Below are 21,776 nucleotides of genomic sequence, written 5' to 3'. Positions count from 1 at the left end.
AAAACTTATCGCTGATGTCGTGCTTATGTTTTTTTCTTCCTTCTTTACGGAACGAACGGAAGATTCATTCATTCCGTAATGCCGACCTACAGCCGCATAGCTTTTACCTTCCCTTAGCATGTCCAGAAGTTTAACTTTATCTGTGATAGTTAGCATCTTCCGCTGCCTTTTGGGCCCTGCAAGGGGCTTTTGTCGGTCCAGAGCGTTTTGTCAACATTACGGGTTTTAGAGAAACTCGAAATCGCAACAGAATTTGCACGTACGTCATGTAAATTTGTCAAGCTGCTTTACGTACGTGTACATATTAAACTGCAACGTTATTGACGCACAGGTAGAGAAGAAGCGGAGTGACTTTTTAGCCGATCAGAATGCAGAACACAACGCACGATGTAAATCCGTGAAGTAGCGAAACCGTGAAAAGTAAACCGCGTTATAGCGAGGGATCGCTGTATTGTGGTGGATGGGGAGGAAACGATGGCAGAAACGTGGGGGAATATAAATACAGAAACAGCAACCTTGAACACCCGGGATCGCCCACATGTACCCGTCTCAACCCCCGGCCCCTCGTCCCGTGGGCTGAGAGGCCACAACCTCTAGTGTCGACCTCGGCCACCGCGGCTTCAGGGGACTCTGGACGACGGTTGGCCTCCTCGGCCGGGCCGCGATCGTCACCTTTGGACAAAATGCCGGAAGCCGATGCAGAAAAACATGTCGGAAAAAAGAAACCCGCCGTCATCGGATCCCGGCAGCGACAACGTGGTCTCCATAAGATCCACGGTGGTGGACAGACTGTACCTCTGGAGCAGGAAATCCCTTGACGTGGAATATCTACCACACCGTGGAGAGTCGCGCTGCAACCCCAGGTCCCGCCTCGTGGTCTGCTGGTCCAGCGCCGCGACGACCAGGAAGTATTTAGGATCCAAATTCCACGCAGGTGGAAAATGGCCTCTGCGATGTGGAACCGAGCGGCCGGGTCGCTCCGACTAAAACCCCGGCCAGATGTGGTGGAGTCGCACATTTCCTCGGACACGCTCACATCAGGGTCACCGATGTGTTTTTTCGACGAGAAAACGATGGCGGGGACGTGGAGGAGTTAAATACTTCAATACAGAAACACCAACAACTTTGTCCACAATGTCCACCACAATGTAAATATAAATAGAGAGACAATTAGAGGATAGCAAAAGACATCCGCAAATAAAGAGACGGCCGAGAGAACAAGAACATTAAGGATAAGAAAGAAGCACAGCAAGGGTGAAAAATAGAAAACCCCAAAGAAAAAAAACGTCCCCCCGCCCCGTCCGTCACACTTAAACGACGTTACGTAAACGGTCCTTGAACTGTGAAGAAATGTGCCTCGTGGCTCCGTCTTAGACAGAGTCACAACCAGTTAGCGTAAAAGCACGATCAGCGATATCTTCATCAGCGGCGTGCAGCCAATGGGAAGGCCACGCTTACGTTCCCTTCCTCCGCTCTTTTCTCCTTTTCGTCCCAGAACAGACGGCCATTCTCCGGTCCGGGAGCTTTGGTCTCCTCCGCCGCTAAATACTGCATTATAGCGATAAATGTCAGTTAAAAAAAATCAACTCATGAATATTCCGGGAGGAGATTACGTCTGGTAATCTGCACCGGGGTCATCGACACGAAAACACCGCCGGAAGACGAACGGTGAAAACCGTAATTTCCTGCGCCTCGAGGGGGGGATCCGAGGATACGGGGATTTGTCTCGGCCGCCGCGGGGTCGGGTCTCGGCCGCCGCGCTCCCCCGCCACGACACGGGCATGTTCGGACGCGGGGCGTAAAGGGGTTGTTTCAGGAGATCATTTGCAGAGCGAGGCGTATTATGTCAGAGGAGTTAATCCAGTCCGGCTGAGTGCGGCCCGCCGCCGCCGCCGCCACAGATTCAGCGGGGGGAAACCTGCTCGCTAGGATCGGCTTTAGGGAGGACAGATCCTGCAGACGGCTCAGAGGTTTGCAGGAAGCCGGGGCAGCAGTTCGGGGGGGGGGGGGATTAACTTTTTTATGTTTTCCCACTTCAGTCACCGTGACAGTGACACAACGGTCTGACGAACGTCCGGAAATGAATCGTCGCTTTTAATTAGCTCCGTTGCGTCGAGCGTCGATTCACGGGTCCGGCGGGTTTCCTTCCTCCGGTCCAAACGGACAAAGTCTCCTCAAGCTGGCGCCGAACCTCGGCTCCGTCCGGCGTGGGAGCTTAATCACCTCCGCGGAGACGAATCGCGGAGACCGTCCGTGAAAATATCACCGTTTTGATCATTTGAATTTCATTGATGCCAAACAAATTTGCATTTTTTGTAAACACCTCAAAAGAAGCCCCTGTTTGATAAGAGGAGTGAAATCCATCCCAGTTGAACACATTCCAGCAGAAGAAGCCCGGCGGCGGCTGATTAATGTCTGGTATCTGGATACGGAGGAAAGGCTGGATGAGTTATGGAAAGACAGACCTTCGCTCGAACCTCCCTCGTTTATCTTCTGGAATATTTATAGCCGTTTACCTGAGACGATTATGACAGCTGAGGCGGACCGGCCGATGGAGCCGTTTCAGGTGAGGTTTTATTGCGGAGTTAAATTATTGATGGCGTATTGATGGCGGGGGCGACGAGCAGTCAGGTGTACATCACTTGCGGATAATTAACGCGGCATGGATTTAGTTATGCGATCAAAGTGTTCGATCCGGAGACCGCAGAAGGAGACGAGGTTGGTTCTGGGTGGATTTCCACGGTAACGGTTGTGTGGAGAGACTGGCAGACGCTGATCAATTAACGGGTTTGAAACACAACAAACACAAATTCTAAATGATCCTTTGCCGATATCTCTGATAGGAGTCATGATTTAGCAAACAGTGAATTTCACTCAGGGCGCCGCAGCGGTTGGCGCCTCCTCATGCCGACCAGAAGGTTCCTGCTTGGACGTGGAGTGTCCGTGTTCTCCATGTGTCTGCGTGGAGTTCTCCCGGGGTTCCTCCTATGGTCCAAACACATGCAGGAGGTTCAGTGGAGACCCCACATCAGGCATGTCCAAAGTCCGGCCCACGGGCCAAACGCAGCCAACAAGTAATATGCGGCCAAATGAAAAACAAGTTTCTCCTTTTTTAAAAGCAGCAATACAAGGATTTGTATGACTGTCAGAGTTGTGAAAGAGTAGTGGAAACTAGTCACCATTTGTGAGCAGCAGTATTGGTTCATGCCTAGAAAGTACTACAGAGGCTGTATTTCTTTTGAGAATGCTAATAGAGAAGGCCAGAGGGAGCTGCATTGTGTTTTTGTAGACCTAGAAAAAGCATACGACAGGGTGCCAAGAGAGGAGCTCTGGTATTGTATGAGGAAGTCTGGAGTGGCAGAGAAGTATGTTAAACCGGTGCAGGACATGTATGCTCGCTGTGAGACAGCGGTACGGTGTGCTGCAGGGGTAACAGAGAAGTTCAAGGTGGAGTTGGGACTCCATCGGGGATCAGCTCTGAGCCCCTTCTTGTTCGCAATGGTGATGGACAGGCTGACAGATGAGGTTAGACAGGAATCTCCATGGACCATGATGTTTGCGGATGACATTGTGATCTGTAGTGAGAGCAGAAAACAAGCAGAGGAAAATTTAGAGAGGTGAAGGTACGGTCTGGAAAGGAGAAGAATGAAAGTTAGTCACAGCAAGACAGAATATATGTGGTGAATGAGAGGAACTCGGGTGAAAAGCCAAAAGAAGAAGAAGAAGAAGAAGTTGTATTTTTGGCTAGCCTGTCACTGTCTTGTCCTAGTATGTCTTTCTGCTGCTGCTAAACAATTTCCCAGGCATGGGATCATCTCATCTCATCTCATCTCATCTCATCTCATCTCATCTCATCTCATCTCATCTCATCTCATCTCATTGTGTTTCTGCAACGTCTGAATGGGGGTTGTTGCATATCTATGTGATGTGCGAGTGACATTTGTATCTCCTTATCTGACGTGTGAATGAGAGTGATGGTTGCGTATCTCCGTAGGCGGCCCATAGATAACAAATGAAGGAATAAATTAATTCATCTCCTTCATTTATCAACAAAATAGCGACAACAAAAATAATACACCGTTTGGCCTCGTGAACATTTGCTGCTGGCGGTATATTTTTATATGTTTATATGTTTAGCAGCTTGACGCCGCCGCGGTGACGATCGGGAAGCGACATGTGGCCGGACTGGAACGGGGAAAGACGCCGAACATTTTGTCCTCTTGTAGGAAAATACAAAATTAGGTTCTGTCGACATGCTGTTTGGAAAAATGGGTTCAGCTCAGTTCAGCTCGGTGACTTCAGAGCAGGAGAACCTCAGAGGGCGGCTTCACTTCTGTCTGTGGATATAATCAGTGCACGCTGACAGACTCCTATTGGGCCCGGCCGTGTTCCAGGAAATGACACGGAGCGCCGCCTTGTTATTGAAACATCAGCGGCCTAAAAGCCGCACGCCGGCCGTATCACACGGACTCATCTTCGGGAAGAAAAGTAGCATCGGCGCTGTCCTGGAAGAAGGGAAATGAACGGCGAGGGTTGCCTCCAGTTTTGATTTCCAGCCTTTCGGCGGGAGATTTGACATAATCTGTCAGAATTTGAGCGGTTTTTACATGAAGGGGGGGGAGAGGAGCGCAGCGTCCACTGGGTTGAGGCTGTTTATGCAACGCTGAAATCCATTGTTCTCCCGAACGCAGCGAGAAAAGAGTGCAACTCCATATTAATAAAGCCTTGTTTAACCCGACCGAGGCTCCGCGCTGAGGCCGCGTCTGACATTCCTGGAAGCGCTTTTTTTTTTTTTTACCTCGAGAAATGCAAAATGAAAATGAAAAACAGGACTTCTGTTTCCCGGGCCGGCGATTTTTAACCCGTCGCCGTGAAAACCTCGCATTTGACGAGCTTTAAAGCAAGTGAGAGCCTTCGCTTCCCAAATGCACAAAGCTGCAGAATTTATTATTCCGCTATAGCTCTTTGTTTGAGCAGCTGTAGGTGGGAGCTGGAGGATGAGGTCCAATTGACAAGAGAAGCAGAATGTGTGTGTGTGAGTGCGTGTGCTTGTCAGCGCCGGAGTTTTAGCTTCCATTGTGATGGAGGCCTCATGAGATGGCTTCGGTTCACACTTGACACGGAGGCTTTCATCCGCCAATCACGGCGGGAGATTAGAAGATAGCAAAGGTCACGGTGTCAGACCTCTGGTCTTGTCCTCATCCTTGGGGCGGCGGCAGACCGCAGGGCTGACACACACACACACACACACATGGACCACCACTGTGTTCCATTAATGCAGGGCCCACACACACACACACACACACACACACACACGGGGGCTAAATTATGAATATGCGTTTATTTGTTTTCTCGCTGTTGGACGTAGCGGCGTACATTATTCATCCGCTTTGACAGTTGCGGAACGCGAGAGCGCGTTGAAAGGGAGCGCGTCGTGACGACGGCGCGGCGAGGATTTCCAGCGCCGACCCGTCCGTCAACCCCGGCGAGCTCGGTTTTTTTTCGGTTTTGGCAAAGGAAATGGATGAGCGGAGGCAAACGCGGCGATGTTCCCCCGGACTAATTCCTGCCTCCTCCGATAAAGGCGGCGGTTTGTCTTTGTTGATCTGCAGGTCTGATTCCCAGGCTTTGCTTTAAATGCATCAGTCGCAGGGCACCCCTGAAGTTAATTGGATTTCTTAATGTTTTCTCCCCCAGTCCTGAGAGATGACTTCCGGCAGGCCCCCAGCGATGTGGTGGTGGCCGCCGGCGAGCCCGCGGTTTTGGAGTGCGTGCCCCCCCGCGGCCACCCGGAGCCCACCGTCTTCTGGAAGCGCAACAACGTCCGAGTCAGCACCAGAGACGAGCGCATCGGCGTGAGTAGAGGCCAGACAAACTCATCAAGTCTGCGAATTCCCAAACCTGGGTTTAAAAAACACAGACGGCTTTGCAGAAGATTACTTTCAAGGTGTCACCAAACCTAATTTACTGGGTAATTAAAAATCATTCGGAGGATGGCTGTGCCCGGGGATGATGCTCCTGCAGAGCTTCTACAAAGATAAAACTTAACTAGCATCCAGGACGCGGACGGTGAGGAAAACTGTTGTTTTCTAACCGACGATTGATGTTGGAACGGATTTTATCCGAAGCGCGGACGAGACAAGAATTTCTGAAGAAACGCAGCTTTGTAGATGTTTGGCTCCAACATTCAAACATCCCGTCCATCCGCAGAAGCCTATCTCTGGCGAGAGGCGGGGTTCCCCCTGGATCGATCACAGGGCCACATGCAGAGATGGATTCTTGCCCAAATCTTCTTGTCTCGGCAACCGGACTTGAATTTCTTGTTCGAAATCTTCTTGTCTTGCCGGGACAAGAAGATTTCCGACAAGAATTCACTTGAAGCCCTCACCCCAGAGGCTTCTTCAGTTCTACTAACCTGTGTGGGAGTTTCCGAATAGAACCGCCAGTGTTTTGGGCGTCAGGTCAAGGTTATGGTGGCTTGTTATGTAAATGAAGAGTTGGTGGGTAGAAGATAGGTTCAGGCAGCTGCTAATGGGGGTGTCATTCATTGAGGACAAAAGTGCAACTTTTGTGGGACTACCTGGACTAAAGCATGAAAAGGTAAAGCTAAACAAAGGAGTGAAACTTGTTGGATCACATGGACTCAGGTGGAAATGACCAGGGGGGTCCTGGGTGCAGGAGGTCCTGGTCCATCTTGATATTAATACCATGACGGATTTGCCCACATGGACCATCTCTACTGTCGGGGAAATGGGTCCGAGTGGCTCTTTGAGCGGTAAAAGTTGCAGATTCCTGTCTTGGACCTAGTTTCTGGTACCCACCTAGACCCACCTAAAACCCTAGCGGTTTGATTGGGACTCTGAAGAAGCCTCTGAGATGAGGGATGAAACATTTTCAAGGGCAGAAATTCAAGTCCAGGTACCCCAACGAGGAGATTTCGACAAGAATTCACCTTGACCGGGATGAACCTCCACAGATGCCGGGGGCGGCGTGACACAGGAACCGAACATTCCCGGCTCCTCCTAGCGTGTTGAAATGTTATTGAGCATGACATTGAACCGCTAACTGCTCCCGTGGCGCTGATGGACGGCGGCCTACTGCTCACGGTTCATCCATGATGGGTTAATTGCAGAGAACGAATTTCCTCACGAGGGTTTAATAAAACCATTCATATGTCAAAATAAGTCTCCATTGCACTTTCTGTTTTGGGACAGCGGAAGGAACCTGTCGGAAATCTAAAGCGCTGTGAAAACATGCTAACCATGCTAACCGCTGCCCCCGTTTAGCAATCCCCTCTCTGAGAAAATAGATGCATTAAAGTAACTCCAACACTGGGGCTTCCGCAAGTTTGTAGGGGTAACAGAGAAGTTCAAGGTGGAGGTGCTCTGGGCCCCTTCTTCTTCGCACCGGTGATGGACAAGCTGACGGATGAGGTTAGACAGGAATCTCCATGGACCGTGATGTTTGCGGATGACATTGTGATCTCCAGTGAGAGCAGACAACAGGTGGAGGAACATCTAGAGAGGTGGAGGTATGCTCTGGAAAGGAGAGGAATGAAAGTTAGTCGCAGCAAGACAGAATATATGTGTGTGAATGAGAGGAACTCGGGTGGAACGGTGAGGCTACAGGGAGTGGAGATCAAGAAGCTGGAGGATTTCAGGTACTTGGGGTCAACAGTCCAGAGCGTAGGAGAGTGTGGAAAAGAGGTGAAGAGACGGTCCAAGCAGGTTGGAATGGGTGGAGAAAAGTGTCAGGGGTACCAAGAGATAGAAGAACATCAGCCAGAAGGAAAGGAAAGGTGTACAAGACAGTGGTGAGACCAGCGATGATGTTTGGACTAGAAACTGTTCCAATGACCAAAAGACAGCAGGCAGAACTAGAGGTTGCAGAGATGAAGATGTTGAGGTTCCCTTTGGGAGCGACCAGGATGGAGAGGATCAGGAATGAGTCCATCAGAGGGACAGCACATGTTCGATGTTTTGGAGAGAAGGTCAGAGAAGCCAGACTGAGATGGTTGGGTCATGGACAGAGGAGGGATAGAGAATATATTGGTAGACGGATGCTGGAACTGGAGCTGCCAGGCAGGAGGTCTGGAGGAAGACCAAAGAGAAGATCTATGGACGTAGTGAGAGAAGATATGAAGGTAGTTGGTGTGAGAGAGGAAGATCCAGAGAATAGGGTCAGATGGAGAAAGTTGACTCGCTGTGGCGACACCTGAAGGGAAAAGCCGAAAGAAGAAGAAGAAGAAGATTATGACTCTGAACACTTGAGTCTGAGATCCTGCTCTGGTTTTCCAGGTGCGTGGAGGAAAACTCATGATCACCCACACCAGGAAGAGCGACGCCGGCATGTACGTCTGCGTGGGCACCAACATGGTGGGAGAGCGGGACAGCGACCCCGCCGAGCTGGTGGTCTACGGTGAGTCGGCGTCACCGCCTCCTGTCCGGGCCGACGGGGAAAAGGTTCGTGAAACATTTGATTTTTCTTGTGCGTCAGAGCGACCCGTGCTGGTGCGGAGGCCCGTCAACCAGGTGGTCATGGAGGAGGAGACGGTGGACTTCCTGTGCGAGGTCCACGGGGATCCAGCGCCCACTGTGCGATGGCGCCGGGAGGACGGGGAGCTTCCCCGCGGGAGGCGAGTATTCAGTCAGGCTCGGAAGGGAAGAGATTTGTTTTTTTTTTTTTTTTTTTTTGAGGCGTCGTCCATCTTTACATTTCTAATGAAGGAAACCAAAGAGGATTCATCATTCGGTGGAATCCTCCTGATACCCGACTCCTCCTCCCACACGTCCACTCTTGAGTTCACTTAGCCTATTAGGAAATTATTCGCCACTCTATTTAAATAGTTTATGACCGTCTAATCTAATGCGCTTGGTTTTCTCTAAAAGTTACTCAAAATAAACACAATTCATGATCTTTAAGGCTAATCTTGGGTTCAACCTGGAGACGGAGAACATCCGACCGTCCACTCTTTCACGAGACGTACGACATTTCACTCTTTCACTCGCACTTCAGACACCTCAAAATGCACTTTCGCTCACACTCGGGAGAAATCGGGGTCTGCGGAGAACGTCCCGGAGGCTCCTCTCCGTGGGAATCCAACCGGGAACCTTCTTGCTGTGAGGTGGAAGCGCTAACCGCCGCTATGTGCTAACGTTATCGTGGTACTGTTTTCAAATAATAGAATATAAAGCCACTATTAAGAGCAGTTTATATTTACTGGTGCATTAGCGCCGGTGTAATTAGGTCGGCTGTTTCAGGATATAAATATTTAATTCGACTGTGTTTTTCTCTGTCGGCGCTACAGACACACAGGTGTGCGCTACTCGGCTATGCTGCTGGAGCACATTAGCTCATGCGAGCCATTCATTTGCAGCCGTTTGATTCGCCGCCTGCCCTGCATGCTTAAGGACAGCTGCCTCATCCCGTTTGCGTTTGACAATTCCAAGCATCCCCTCTCGGCGGAATAAATCTTTTTTTTTTTTTTTTTTTTTTTTCATAAAGCGCAAAGAAAAAAAAAAAAAAAAAAAAAAAAAAAACAAACGCTCGCCTCGTAATTGATTTTCAACCGTTTTAACGTTTCCGGCCGAATCCGGGCACGTCTATCTCAGGTAGATAAGGCACATTCCTCCACCCGTTTCATGATAAAGCCTCTTGATTTGGTGTTGACTGACAGGGAGAGAAACGGCATTATCTGGAACATACTGTTTGCTTTGTGCGGATTAGTAACGCGGTTTTTCCCGCCCCGTTCTTCTCCACGCCAGGTTTGAAATCCGCAACGGCAAGAGCCTCCGCTTGTTGCGTGTGAAGGAGCAGGACGAGGGGACGTACACCTGCACGTCCGAGAACAGCGTGGGCAAAACAGAGGCTTCGGCCATGCTGCAGGTCCACGGTAAGAAACGCGTCATGCATATTGCATACGACAGACGGGCGGGCAGACAGGACGCGCTCGCACACAAACACACACTTAGGCATGCATAAAACGCTCTGGTAGACAGCCATGTTCATGCATAAGGTAGGACGCAGTCAAATGGCTTATGGCCTCGTTCAAAAACCCCTTTCCCATTTCCTGTCCGACGCTTGTTTTTGTCAGAGCGCGTTTTTGTGCGAGCGGCGCCGCTGCCAGCAGCTTATGTTAAACCGTATGGATTACGCTATTTGACAGATGTTTAGTTGATGTGTGCTTTAACTCGCTGCCAGAGAGCAGTGCCGGTATTAATAAGACATGACTCCCTCCATATCTCCCACTGTCTCTTTACCTCTTTCCCCTCCCAGCGCTTCCTCGGCGTGCCCTTCTTTTTCTCTCCCCCTCCGTCTCGGTTTAAATAGTCTGAGACGACTTCATCCGCTAATGCTTTTATCGGCGTCAATGACATCCAAAACCAGTGAATTCCCATTCACCGTTTTTTTTTTTTTAAATTTCTCCTTTTTCGGGCGCTATCAGCCGCTCCGTTGTGTCGCTCGGCGTTTCATCCATCTCATTAATTTTCCATCTCTCTCTGTCATGTTTCAAACCCTATCATCATTCCGGCCGGCCCGCTCCGTAGGTTCCCACCTATTTTTCATTTATTTATTTCCCTTTTTTCACGAAGGGGCTTTTGTTTTCATGCCCGTTTCGCGTTTCCAACGGTCGCCTCCAAATCAGCCGCCCCTGCCTAATGGTGTAAATAAGTTATTCCATTAGGGTTCTGGAATGCTGACAGCGTGCCTGTTGCAGCCATCTGTGATTAAGTAAGACACGTTGACTTCGACGCGTGCAAGATTAAGGGGTTCCTATCTAGCATGCATCTGCTGGGCCGTGGGCGGGGTCAGGACGCGGCGGCGTCTTGTAAGCTCGGGACGCCGCGGCGAGGCTCTTAATTGCATCTAAATGGAAACCGGGGTTTTTTTTAAATTTATGCACATACATTTCTGAGAAGTTTATTTTGCATATTTGTTTTATAATCACAGAGGACATTGTGAACGATTTGAGGACAAAATGCTTTATTCAGTCATTCATTGTAAATATATTATACACTGCTCAAAAAAATAAAGGGAACACTTGAACAACACAATGTAACTCCAAGTCAATCGCACTTCTGTGAAATCATAGTGTCCACTCAGGAAGCAACACAGATTCATTTTGACTTGTTTTAAAGACATTACATCAAAGTTGGATCAGCGTGGAGTTTGTTTTTACACTTTAATTTTGAGTGTGATTCCTAATCAGACCTCCATGGGTTGATACATTTGATTTCCATTGATCATTTTTGTGTGATTTTGTTGTCAGCACATTCAACTGTGTAAAGAGCAAAGTATTTCATAAGAATATTTCATTCATTTAGATCTAGGATGTGTTCCCTTTATTTTTTGGAGCAGTGTATAAATGTGTGGATGTGGGGGTGAGGGGGCGGAGCCTATCACAGCTGTCATCGGGCAAGAGGCGGGGTTTGCCCCGGCCAATCACAGGGCCCCATGTAGAGACATGCAAACGATCACCCTCTCAGTCATATGGAGACAAAACATTCACAATACGGAGACCAAATTATGGGAGATTCATTTATTTTTCATTTAAATGTGATGAGAACATGGAGGTGAAATGAACACCACAGATTATATTCTGCAAAACAAATCGGTTTGGTAGCTCTGCCCTCAAAGAAAGCTTTTACTCCTTTTCCAATATCACAAGTATCCGTCCTTCTAAAATACTTCACGGTGTTGGACGGCCCCGTAAGAACGTGTCCGCCGGCTCTTTCCTAAACCCGTGTTTGTAGAGGTGTCAAGCTGCCGAGGCCATTGATTCGAATCGGCCGACTCTTTCATCCAAAGTGAGGCGGACTTCAGTCGCACGCGAGCCGCAAACTTTAGGAGCGATCAGGAGTTCAGAATCTTGCTCAAGGGCAATCGGACACGGTCCGCGCTTAAGAGGATCAAACCGGTTTTTTGTGCCGCCGACTCCAGACGCCGAGCGAAGCCGCCGTCCTCCTCTGTCGCGTTAAGATTTCTGCTATCGGCGCCGAGTCTGGGAGGAATAATATCTGCGCTGCCTTTCAGGGCAATCCGCTGCTCTCCTGCTGCCGCCGCTGCATTTCTGTCCTTTTTTTTTACTTTCTTCATCATGAAATTATATTCTTTAAACCGAAGGCACCCCGGGTCTCTCCTGGATCTCCTCCAGTCGCAGAGCTACACCTGAGACAGACGTCCTCCTATAACCATAGCGTGAATGAAATTGAATCACCATAATAGTAATTAGAATAATACTAATGGTAATAAGGATAATTATCAATTTTTTTTTTTTTCTTTCTTCATCACAAAATTATATTCCTTAAATCAAAGACACCCCGGGTCTCTCCTGGATCTCCTCCAGTTGCAGAGCTACAACTGAGACAGACGTCCTCCTATATCCATAGCATGAATGAAACTTAATCATCATAATAGTAATTAGAATAATACTGATGGTAATGAGGATAATTATCAATTAAAATCAATACATATATGATAGAGAGGCAGGAAGCTGGCACCGCGGCTAGTGCTACCACCTTAGGAACGTCCCTGGTTGGATTCAAAACACGCAGGAGGTCCACTGGAGACCCTAAATCTCTTCAATTTTAAATTTCTATTTATTGATATGGTTATTGTTGCGCTGCAATGGGGATCAGTAAAGTACAATCTTATCTTAAATTATCCAGATGTGTGATAAGAGGGTCTCTGTGATGCTGAGGTGAAGATTGAGGTACTGACTTGTCCTGAGAGCTTTCCATCAGCGCGCCGCGCATCAAAATTTGGGGAGGAAACCTGAGAACCTTGAGGTACCTGGAGAAGATGCGGGAAGCCGACCGGGGAGCTTTTGGCCTGGAGATGGAGGCACTATCGACTGCATCGCCAAAACAAAACCTCAACCACACGAATGCTTGATGTCAGATGTTCCACGGAGTCGGTGCACGTAAGGAATAGGCCTCCGGTCAACCTCTTTTTGGACATGAAGGACAGGAGCCCCGGGAGCGCAGAGCACGAGAGGGCATTACGACTTCACAGAGTCGGATCCATTAGACCGCATGTGTCAAACCCAAGGCCCGCGGGCCAAATGTGGCCCTGGAAGGGACGACTCAAAGGTCCTACGCAAAAAAAAAAAAAAAGGCAGTCAGTGAAGGCAACCGAGCACAAATCCGAGGATGAGATGGAAGAAATCTGGGTCATGCTTGAGATAAGACCCGAAGTTGTCCCGAAGGAGTCTCACAGGAGTCGCGACATGGGCTGATGCAGGAAGTAGCGGAATAAAAGAGCGAGTCAAAGAAACTAAATGACAGGTTTAGGTGAAAAACCTCCAAACGGCCCGACCATCTGACATCCAGGTCCAAAGATGGAAATTAGCTATGAGCTATAATCTGGTACAAACATCTCTGCCTCTAGGCTTAATGTATTCGTACACTGTCCTAATAAACTTCTAAACAAACAAACAAACAAAGGAAAATGAAGGGCGTGCATTGACCATACAGGACTGTTTCTGAAAATTAGAATATTGTGATAAAGTTCTTTATCTTCTGTAATTCAATTAAAAAAAACAAAAATTACTTTTTCATGATATTCTAATATTCTCGGATAGGATTTTTGAGTTTTCTTAAGATGTAAGCCATAATCGGTAATATTAAAATAATAAAAGGCTTGAAATATTTCAGTTGATTTGTAATGAATCCAGAATGTGTGACATTTTTGTTTTTGTAATTGCATTACAGAAGATAAAGAACTTTATCACAATATTCTAATTTTCGGAGACAGTCCTATAAACTGCATTCTTACCGATCATGTTACCTGCAAAGTGACGGCATCCCGACATTAGATCGCACTCTTTCCACATCAATGCCATTTTCAACAAGTGGAACCGAGAAATAGAAATAATCCCTTAATATCCAGGAAGGCTGTTTCAAGAACGATGGGAAGGCCAATACCTTTTGTCCTTCAAGCGTTGTGTCTTTTGTGTTATTGCGGCAGCGTCGGTCGTCAAAGAATACAATCTACATCGGCGTTTTGATGCCAAACACGAGGCTAAGTACGCCAAAGTCGGTCTTCTAGAAAAGCAACAAATCGTCCAAGAATTAAAAGCCAAACTACGACGGCAGCGGAACGTGTTCGCGAAAGCCCAAAACCCAGCGGAACTGAAAGCTCGCTTTACCGCGGCTGAAGAGGCCCTTTGAGGGCGACCATTATGCCGATGTGGCCCTCGGTGAAAATGACACCCCGGGGTCCCGAGCGCAGGTCTAGAAGTCTGGCGGTGTAATTAGCCTGTTTCGAGAAAGATTTTGGATTTGAATGAGTAATAAATTCACTTATTTTACATTAGTTTACATTTTTACTGTTACCCTTTGAGGGCAACCACGATGCCGCCGTTGCCGACACCCTCGGATTAGACGCTGCTACGCCATTGGCTGTTTCACAGACGAGGAGCGACTCCGGTTCAGGACGCCGGAGTCCTTCATTCGTTCGGATTGACTCGCTCCTGTCAGATCACGCGCCGCTGCTTTCTGAACAATCCCGTGCTCAGCACAGAATGACAAATTCTACCGCTATAATTCTTAGCATACGGCCGAGCGCTCGGTAAACACCAATTAATGTTCTCATAGCGGCGCCGTTATTTCCAGCCTGCAAATCTCTGAGGCCAAGGAGGGAAACATTATACAGCAGATGGAGGCTGATTTGTAGAAACCGACATTTGTTTGGTGATTAAAGTCTGCGTCCCGTCAGTGCCCTGACGCCTTGAGGACATAATCGGAATTTTTTTTCGATCCCGACACGATTTTTTGAACACAACGTCGGCGCTAAGACGTCTCCATGTCTTTTATCCGAGTCCGTTTTGACGTGGAGACGCGCCGCGCAGGATTTATTTGACCGCAAGAATCCGGCCGGCAGGAGCTCTGCGTCAGCCGCGAGCGTGAGCTGATTATTCGGGCCGAGGTGGAAACTGGCGGTCAGCATGCATGAGATACGCCAATGTGACTCACGCCTTCGGTGTGACCGAAGCCGGAGTCGGATGCTCATCTGAGAGCTTTTCCCCGCAACGGAGAAGCGTTATTGTCCGAACGGCATCCCCCGAGGCGGCGGTGGCGGCGCCTTACGTTAAAGATGCGAGCGAAGGGAAAACGCGAGGGAGGCTGAAATCGTCTTACCTCGCTTTGACTGGGGTTTCGCTACTAATTGGTCGTAACCCAACACCCCCCTCCTCCTCTCTCCGCAGTGCCACCTCAGATTGTTTCGAAGCCCAGAGACCAGATTGCTTCCCAGGGGAGGAGCATCACCTTCCAATGCGGCACCACAGGAAACCCTCCACCTGCCATCTTCTGGCAGAAAGAGGGCAGCCAGGTAAGAGGTGGGAGCAGCAAGCCGGAGTTATATTAAGATCCTCTAAGGCCGGATACTGCGGCAAAAGCCTCCGCTTACAGTCTCGGAGAATTTCGCACCTTCATTGTGGAGACGCCACACGGCGGGATTTGACCTTTTTTATTTTTTCCCGACACTTGTCCGCCCGCTCCGCTTTTGTTTCCCACGTTCTCCGAGCAACAGATGCGAAAGTCGCGTATCTTAGGCCTGCCCGTGGATACAGAATCAGAAAAAAACTTGATTTGTCCCCCAGGCAGCATCAAATTGGGAATATCAAAGAATGAAATTCAAAAGAAATAAACAAAAAATATTTAAGAATAAATAAAAATATATAGAAATGAATTAAAAAAAATAAAATAAATCTCTTTCTCTCTATATATATTTATCAATAAATTTATACATTTAGTAATATTTATCAATAAAATAAATCTCTCTATATATACATATATATATATATATATATATAAATAAATTTACAAATTTGTAAATATTTATAAATTAAATAAATCTCTCTATGTATACATTTATTGATACATTTATACATTTATAAATATTTATAAATAAAATAAATCTCTCTCTATATATACATATACATATTTATAAATAAATTTATAAATATTTATAAATGAAATAAATCTCTCTCTATATATATACATTTATTAATAAATTTGTACATTTATAAATATTTATAAATAAAATAAATCTCTCTCTCTCTCTCTCTATATATATATATAAATCTATAAATATTTATAAATAAAATCTCTCTCTCTCTCTCTCTATATATATATATATATATATAAATATATATATATAAATTTATAAATACATTTATAAATATTTATAAATAGAATAGATCTCTCTATATATATAGATTTATAAATGAATTACTGTACGTAATGGGCCGAGGCAGAGCGGTGAAGGAATTGCATCTGCTTGCAAAGGCAAGATGTTTTCAGGAGGCAGAAGGGGAAGCAGGCGAGAGGAAGCTCGGCGCCGAAGGGCGTCGGAGGAAGTCGTCAGGTGCGAGACCCGATTCTTTGGGGGGGGGAAACCCAGAGACGCCGCCGCCGCCGTCGCCGTCCTCCCTCGGCATTGTTCTCAACTGGAATGACTTTGTCGCTCGGCGGCAGCTGGGATCACTGACTCGAGAAGCGGCTTCAGATGTTTTTGGGAGTCTTGTCACAGAGCAAACAGGAAGTCAGCCGCAGATTTTCTGAATAAGCTGCCGTCTTCGGGATGGTTTTGCTGTATTTGGGGGATTATCTGTAGCCCTATAACCTTGGTCCTTCTACTGAAGTCTAAGCCTCTTAGAGGAATGAAATGGATGGCTGAATGGACTGATGCGCATCCCTTCCCCTCTGTTCACATCTCTCTCCTGCACACAAATCGAACGGGGGGGAAACTATGAAACATCTCAAAGGCACAATGAAGCGAGTCGGTTCGCCGAAACCCCGAAAGCTGACAATGACCCGTATGGACGTTATCGATCTGGCTTTTTTGGCGAGCGGATGCTTTTTAAACGTTAAGTCACGGTTATTTTTACAGGATAGAGCCCAGACGTCCGGCAGACGTTCGGTCAATAGAGTGAAAAGCAAATTGCCCGCCGTACGTAATGCGCTGCTCTCAGACGGGCCCGAAACGAAGGAGCTAATAACGGCGGCTGAAACCTCGCGGAGGCAATAATTAACGGGTCGATGAAGTTATCCGGGGAACCGGGCTAATTGATTTATCGACGGCCTCCCGTTCGCCTCCAGATGCTGCTGTTCCCCGGCCAGCCGCCGTCGCAGTCCGGACGCTACTCGGTGTCCATGAGCGGGGAGCTGACCATCGCCGACGTCCACCCGGAAGACTCCGGTTTCTACGTGTGCCAGGCGATTAGCGTGGCGGGCAGCGTGCTCACCAAGGCGCTGCTGGAGGTGGAAGGAGGTGCGTTTGCAACGCTAAAATCTTTTATTCTGCACCATCAGCTAAAGCGAAAGCGGCGACTTAATTGACGGCGCGCAACATTCGGGCCTCCAAGAGAGAGAGTTCATTTTAGAACCTCATCTTCAACCGCATCAAACCGAAACCTATTTTTTCTGCCCATTAAGCCTCTCAAGTCTTTTCATCCTTTGCGCTGTAATGGCTCATTAATTTTCTATGCTGTGTTCTGCATGTCTTTTTTTTCCTTCCTAAAGTTTCTTCCCTTAATTTCATTTCATGTCGCTAATCGGAGGTGATTTGAGATACCTGACGCGCCGCGTTCCTCCTCCTCCTCCTTCCCCCCCCTTTTTTAATCGCCAGGTCCTTCCGGCCGGATCCCGCCAATCATCCGCCAAGGCCCGGCCAATCAGACGATATCTCGGGGTTCGACGGCGCGTCTTCACTGCCGTGTCATCGGCGGACCCTCGGTCAAGATTTCGTGGGAGAGGGACGGCGAGAAGCTCCGGGGCGACGGACCACGCCTGAGCCTGGTGGAGAACGGCACTTTGGAAATCCGAGACTTAAAGGTGCGCGGGTCAAAAACGGGTTTATCTGACCCGCTATCTTCATTCCGCCGGCGTTTGCCTTCCCGGCTCACGAGGCGACACACTCTTCAATTACGAATTCCATTCTGGTTTGTAGAAATTAAGGTGAGGCGGAGTTTCAAAGACCGATCTCTTCGAGGCGTGCATATCTCGCCGGCGCAATTATGTGCTCATGCGGTGTGTAATTGTAATGGTAATGAAGGCGCTTGTTTGTAAATGCTAATGTGCTGGAGCTTTGATGGAGGAGCAGCCGGCAGCCCCTTTGTGCTACAACCCTGCCTAGAGGTCAGCGAGCGCCGGGGAGGACGCGGCCAAAGCGGCATCGTTTCCGTTAATTGACCGGCGATAGATGATTAATGGCGTAACCGGGGTTTAATTAAATCTCCGGCCCCCGAACTTGCGGTCCTCGCCTCCTCCCGTCTCCCCGCGACGCTCGGCAACCGTCGCACTGCGAATGCCGCTCTGCAAACTTGGAGCGTTAAGCTTCGGTCCGGTGCACCGCCGGGGTGGAGATCTGCCACGGCGATGTGCTCAATGGAACAGAAGAGATGCATTAGTGTGGCATCGAGGGGATGACAAGGGTAAAAAAGTGGAAATGGAGATGACGAGCCAGCGACTAAAAATATTTACCCCTCCGATGCCCCCCGCCCGCCATCAATATTTTAGCAGTAGTTGAAGTCATCCGCAGAAGTTGAGCGCTGCTGCCTGGCGGCCGGGGGTCGGCGGATGATCTCATATGGGCCGATGGCGGGTTGGATCGGCGAACACGGCGCAGAAGGCGAAGCAAGAGGCGTGAAGTCCCAGACAGCCGAGACGATAACTGTGAAGGCTTCTCTTCACGACGCGCGGGCCGGTTTGAAGCCCGGCCTCGGATCTGTGTTTTCGTTCCCGGCGATGCTCTTATCTAGTCGGCGATGGGGTTTTATTTTGTTTTGAAACTTTAAGCTAGGAGCGGGACGTCCGGGCGCCTCCCGGTCGCTCCGGCGGAGCAGCGGATCCAGACCGGGGTTTCCAGAAAAGACTATTTATCATCGCGTGGGCAGAACGATTCCCGCCGTTTACTCGCCCCTTGTATTTTATTTTCTCACATATGTTATTATTCGTTTGTGTTTATCGCTCCTGGCATATGGCCGAAGCGACAAGAGTCGCCGCGTAAATCTCGTGTTTTACGGCGCGAAGTGGAGTGCAAGGCTTCTTGTCCGGATCCGCCGTGTCGTTATGTCACGCTCACAATTTTGCGTTCGACAAATTTCGGTGAATTTCGCCACCTTTCCACCGGGCTTGGCCCGACGCTGGTTTCCAAACATTTCTTGTTTAACGGTGGATGTTGCGGCGTGTGAAGGCGCCCGATGCAGCCGCATAGAACTGCTTTCAAATGGGAGTTCATGTTAATGAGTTTTTAGCAAACGCGACCAAAGGGAGGCCGGCGCCTCGGAGGGTTCCTACGGTTCTTGTAATTTCTTCTCCAGCACAAAGAAGAAAAGAGGAGTTTGAATCGGCGGTTGTTTTGGACGGGGCCTAATTGCCGCCTTCCCCGATAAATTGCTCGGCTGGGCTTCGACGAACGTTCGGACGTGGCGGCTAAACATGCGGCCGTGTGCCATCCGTCATCGGGCGGATGTTAAATGAACGCGTTGGGGGGAAACAAACAGTTTGGGTTTAATCGGAGCTTCTCCTCCTTCTGTGTGGATCCAGATATGGAGCTGAAGTTGGTCTCGGTTTAAATTAAATGTGACTCATTGCGGGAGGACCGGAGCCCGGGGTCTGATGCAGGGATCCACAGGAGAAGACCGGGACGAGGTGGAGATGTTGGACCAGGATGAGGAATGAGCCAATCAGACGGACAGCATGTGGTAGATGTTCTGGAGATACAGTCTGGATTGAGGTGGTTTGGACACCTGGCTTGGATGGTGAAGGTCTAGGGCATGTGTGGCAAACGCGATGCTCACGGGCCAAATGCGACCCGCTAAATAATTTTTTGTGGCCTGCAAGAACATCTTGAAATTAGTCAAACGCCTGCACCGGCCACCGTGCGGATCGTGTTCGCCGTGAAGAGACGGCATCTCGCCATTAGATCTTCCATGTCAATGTCCGTAAACGGTCATTGTGATCTTATGCTAATGCTAGCAGCATGCTACCACTCTGAACAATGGTGAAAAGAAAGGCAGAAGATCAGAGTAGATCAGTGTGTGAGCTATAATTGATATTTTCTTTATGTACTTTTTCTTTCTACTCCAAGACACGGGCTAAAATGGTTTCACGTTAATCAAAGGATATTATTCGTGAATTGGTTTATCATTATTTAATTTTAACATTCATGATTAGCCTGTGGAAATAAGTTTAATGTTGAAATTTAATTCAGAAGGCTGCAAAAAAAAAAAAAAAAAAAGAGGCATAGTTTTTATATCATTTTCATTTAAGAAATGAATGCCATCGATGTGTTTTTAATTTGAATTTCGATTTTGCACGTGTGCAATATTAAGTTATATATTGTATAGTATTGAGCTTGGCTTATTCCATATTCAGTTTTTAAGCAAAACTTGTTGGGGTCCATATGAAAAGGTTCATTGTTATATCTGGAGGAAGATTTTTTCCAATAAATATCACTGTTTCCCCTTGACTTTGTCCCAGTTTTGAATTTTAGCCAACTCTGCATTTGAGTTTGATCTAGAAGAAGACCAGAGAGGAGGTTTTACGGACGGAGACGAAGAGCACAGGAAGTTAGCTGTCCTGAGAGGAGAGCGTTAGATGGAGGCGAACGATTGGCTGTGAGATAAAACGGAGGCGCGTGATTGGCCGTGAAGAGGCGTCACCTCCTCCTCCTCCTCCTTCTCTTCCAGGTTGTCTTCACTGATGGAAAACCCCTCGCAGCATTTGTTCTCACGACTTCTCTATTTTCTTCCCCCGTCCGCGGCGGCGCAGGAGGCCGACTCGGGGACGTACACGTGCATCGTGTCCAGCGCCACCGGGGAGTCGAGCTGGAGCGGGATGCTGACTGTCAGAGGTGCTCAGTCTTTGTGTAACACTTCACACTCTGTCACTTTCACACTTCCCTTCCACGCACAGGACGCTGAAGCTTCTTCTCCGGCAGAATAATCCATTATTCTCGTCATACGACATCAATCACAGCTTCTCCGGCTTTAATTTCTGCATCCGCTTTTTTTCCCCGTCCGTTATATCTCCCGGTGTTTCCGCTCGATAGGAGATGGGGTTCCTCCGGGACCTCGGGTTTCGGAGTTCCTGCAGCTCCCGGGGCCGCCGCAGAAGCCCGTGGTGACCGAGGTGACCAAGAACACCGTCACCCTCACCTGGCAGTCAAATCCGCACGAGGGCGGCGCCGCCGTCACCTCCTACATCATTGAGGCCTTCAGGTGAGCAGCAACACTTCAGGGGGTCGCCTCGGCCAATCACCCACCTCCGTCTAACCCGCAGCCAATCACCCGCCTCCTTCTAACCCACAGCCAATCACCTGCTTTCATCTAACCCTCTGCAACTAACTTCCCGTTCTCTTCCACTGCATCCATAAACCTCCTCTCTGGACTTCCTCAAGGCCACACACACACACACACACACACACATGCACACACACAATGGATTTAGCCATCTGATGGCAGAGACATTGGTAAATATAATAATTGTTTTCTAGTTGTTTTATCCAAAATTATTTTGGAGTTGAATTGCAAAGGGAAAACCGCCCACTCACAACATGTAGAAGTGTGTGTGTGTGTGTGTGTGTGTGTGTGTGTGTGTGTGTGTGTGTGTGTGTGTGTGTGTGTTCTCACTGAGTAACTGCTTAATTTGCATGTTTGTTAAAGTTGTAAACAAGGTCTGCCTTCTCCGTTAATCAGGGACAAACACGTGTTTCTCTTTTCCGAGCCCAAAGGCTGGATTTTCGTGCCACGTGCGCAGATTCGAGAG

At 48.4% G+C, this 21,776-nt stretch overlaps 1 protein-coding gene across 3 annotated transcripts in view; it reads left to right on the top strand.

Moving 5' to 3' along the window:
• The window catches only part of LOC147224560 (roundabout homolog 2), a 60,183-nt gene that overhangs the window by 15,782 nt on the left and 22,625 nt on the right, over positions 1–21,776 (top strand). For all 3 annotated transcript variants that reach the window (XM_086164577.1, XM_086164576.1, XM_086164578.1), the window contains exons 3-11: positions 5,698–5,855; positions 8,298–8,418; positions 8,497–8,635; positions 9,765–9,892; positions 15,209–15,333; positions 17,106–17,277; positions 17,635–17,840; positions 20,781–20,862; positions 21,061–21,229. In XM_086164577.1, the coding sequence (XP_086020703.1) occupies positions 5,698–5,855; positions 8,298–8,418; positions 8,497–8,635; positions 9,765–9,892; positions 15,209–15,333; positions 17,106–17,277; positions 17,635–17,840; positions 20,781–20,862; positions 21,061–21,229 (1,300 nt within the window). The remainder of the gene's footprint in view (positions 1–5,697; positions 5,856–8,297; positions 8,419–8,496; positions 8,636–9,764; positions 9,893–15,208; positions 15,334–17,105; positions 17,278–17,634; positions 17,841–20,780; positions 20,863–21,060; positions 21,230–21,776) is intronic.

This window comes from Fistularia commersonii, chromosome 18 (genome assembly GCF_037954325.1).
Source record: "Fistularia commersonii isolate RoL2024-O1a breed Wild chromosome 18, RoL_Fcom_v1.0, whole genome shotgun sequence".
Classification (NCBI taxonomy): Eukaryota; Metazoa; Chordata; class Actinopteri; order Syngnathiformes; family Fistulariidae; genus Fistularia; species Fistularia commersonii.
This window is presented reverse-complemented; position numbering and strand designations above follow the sequence as displayed.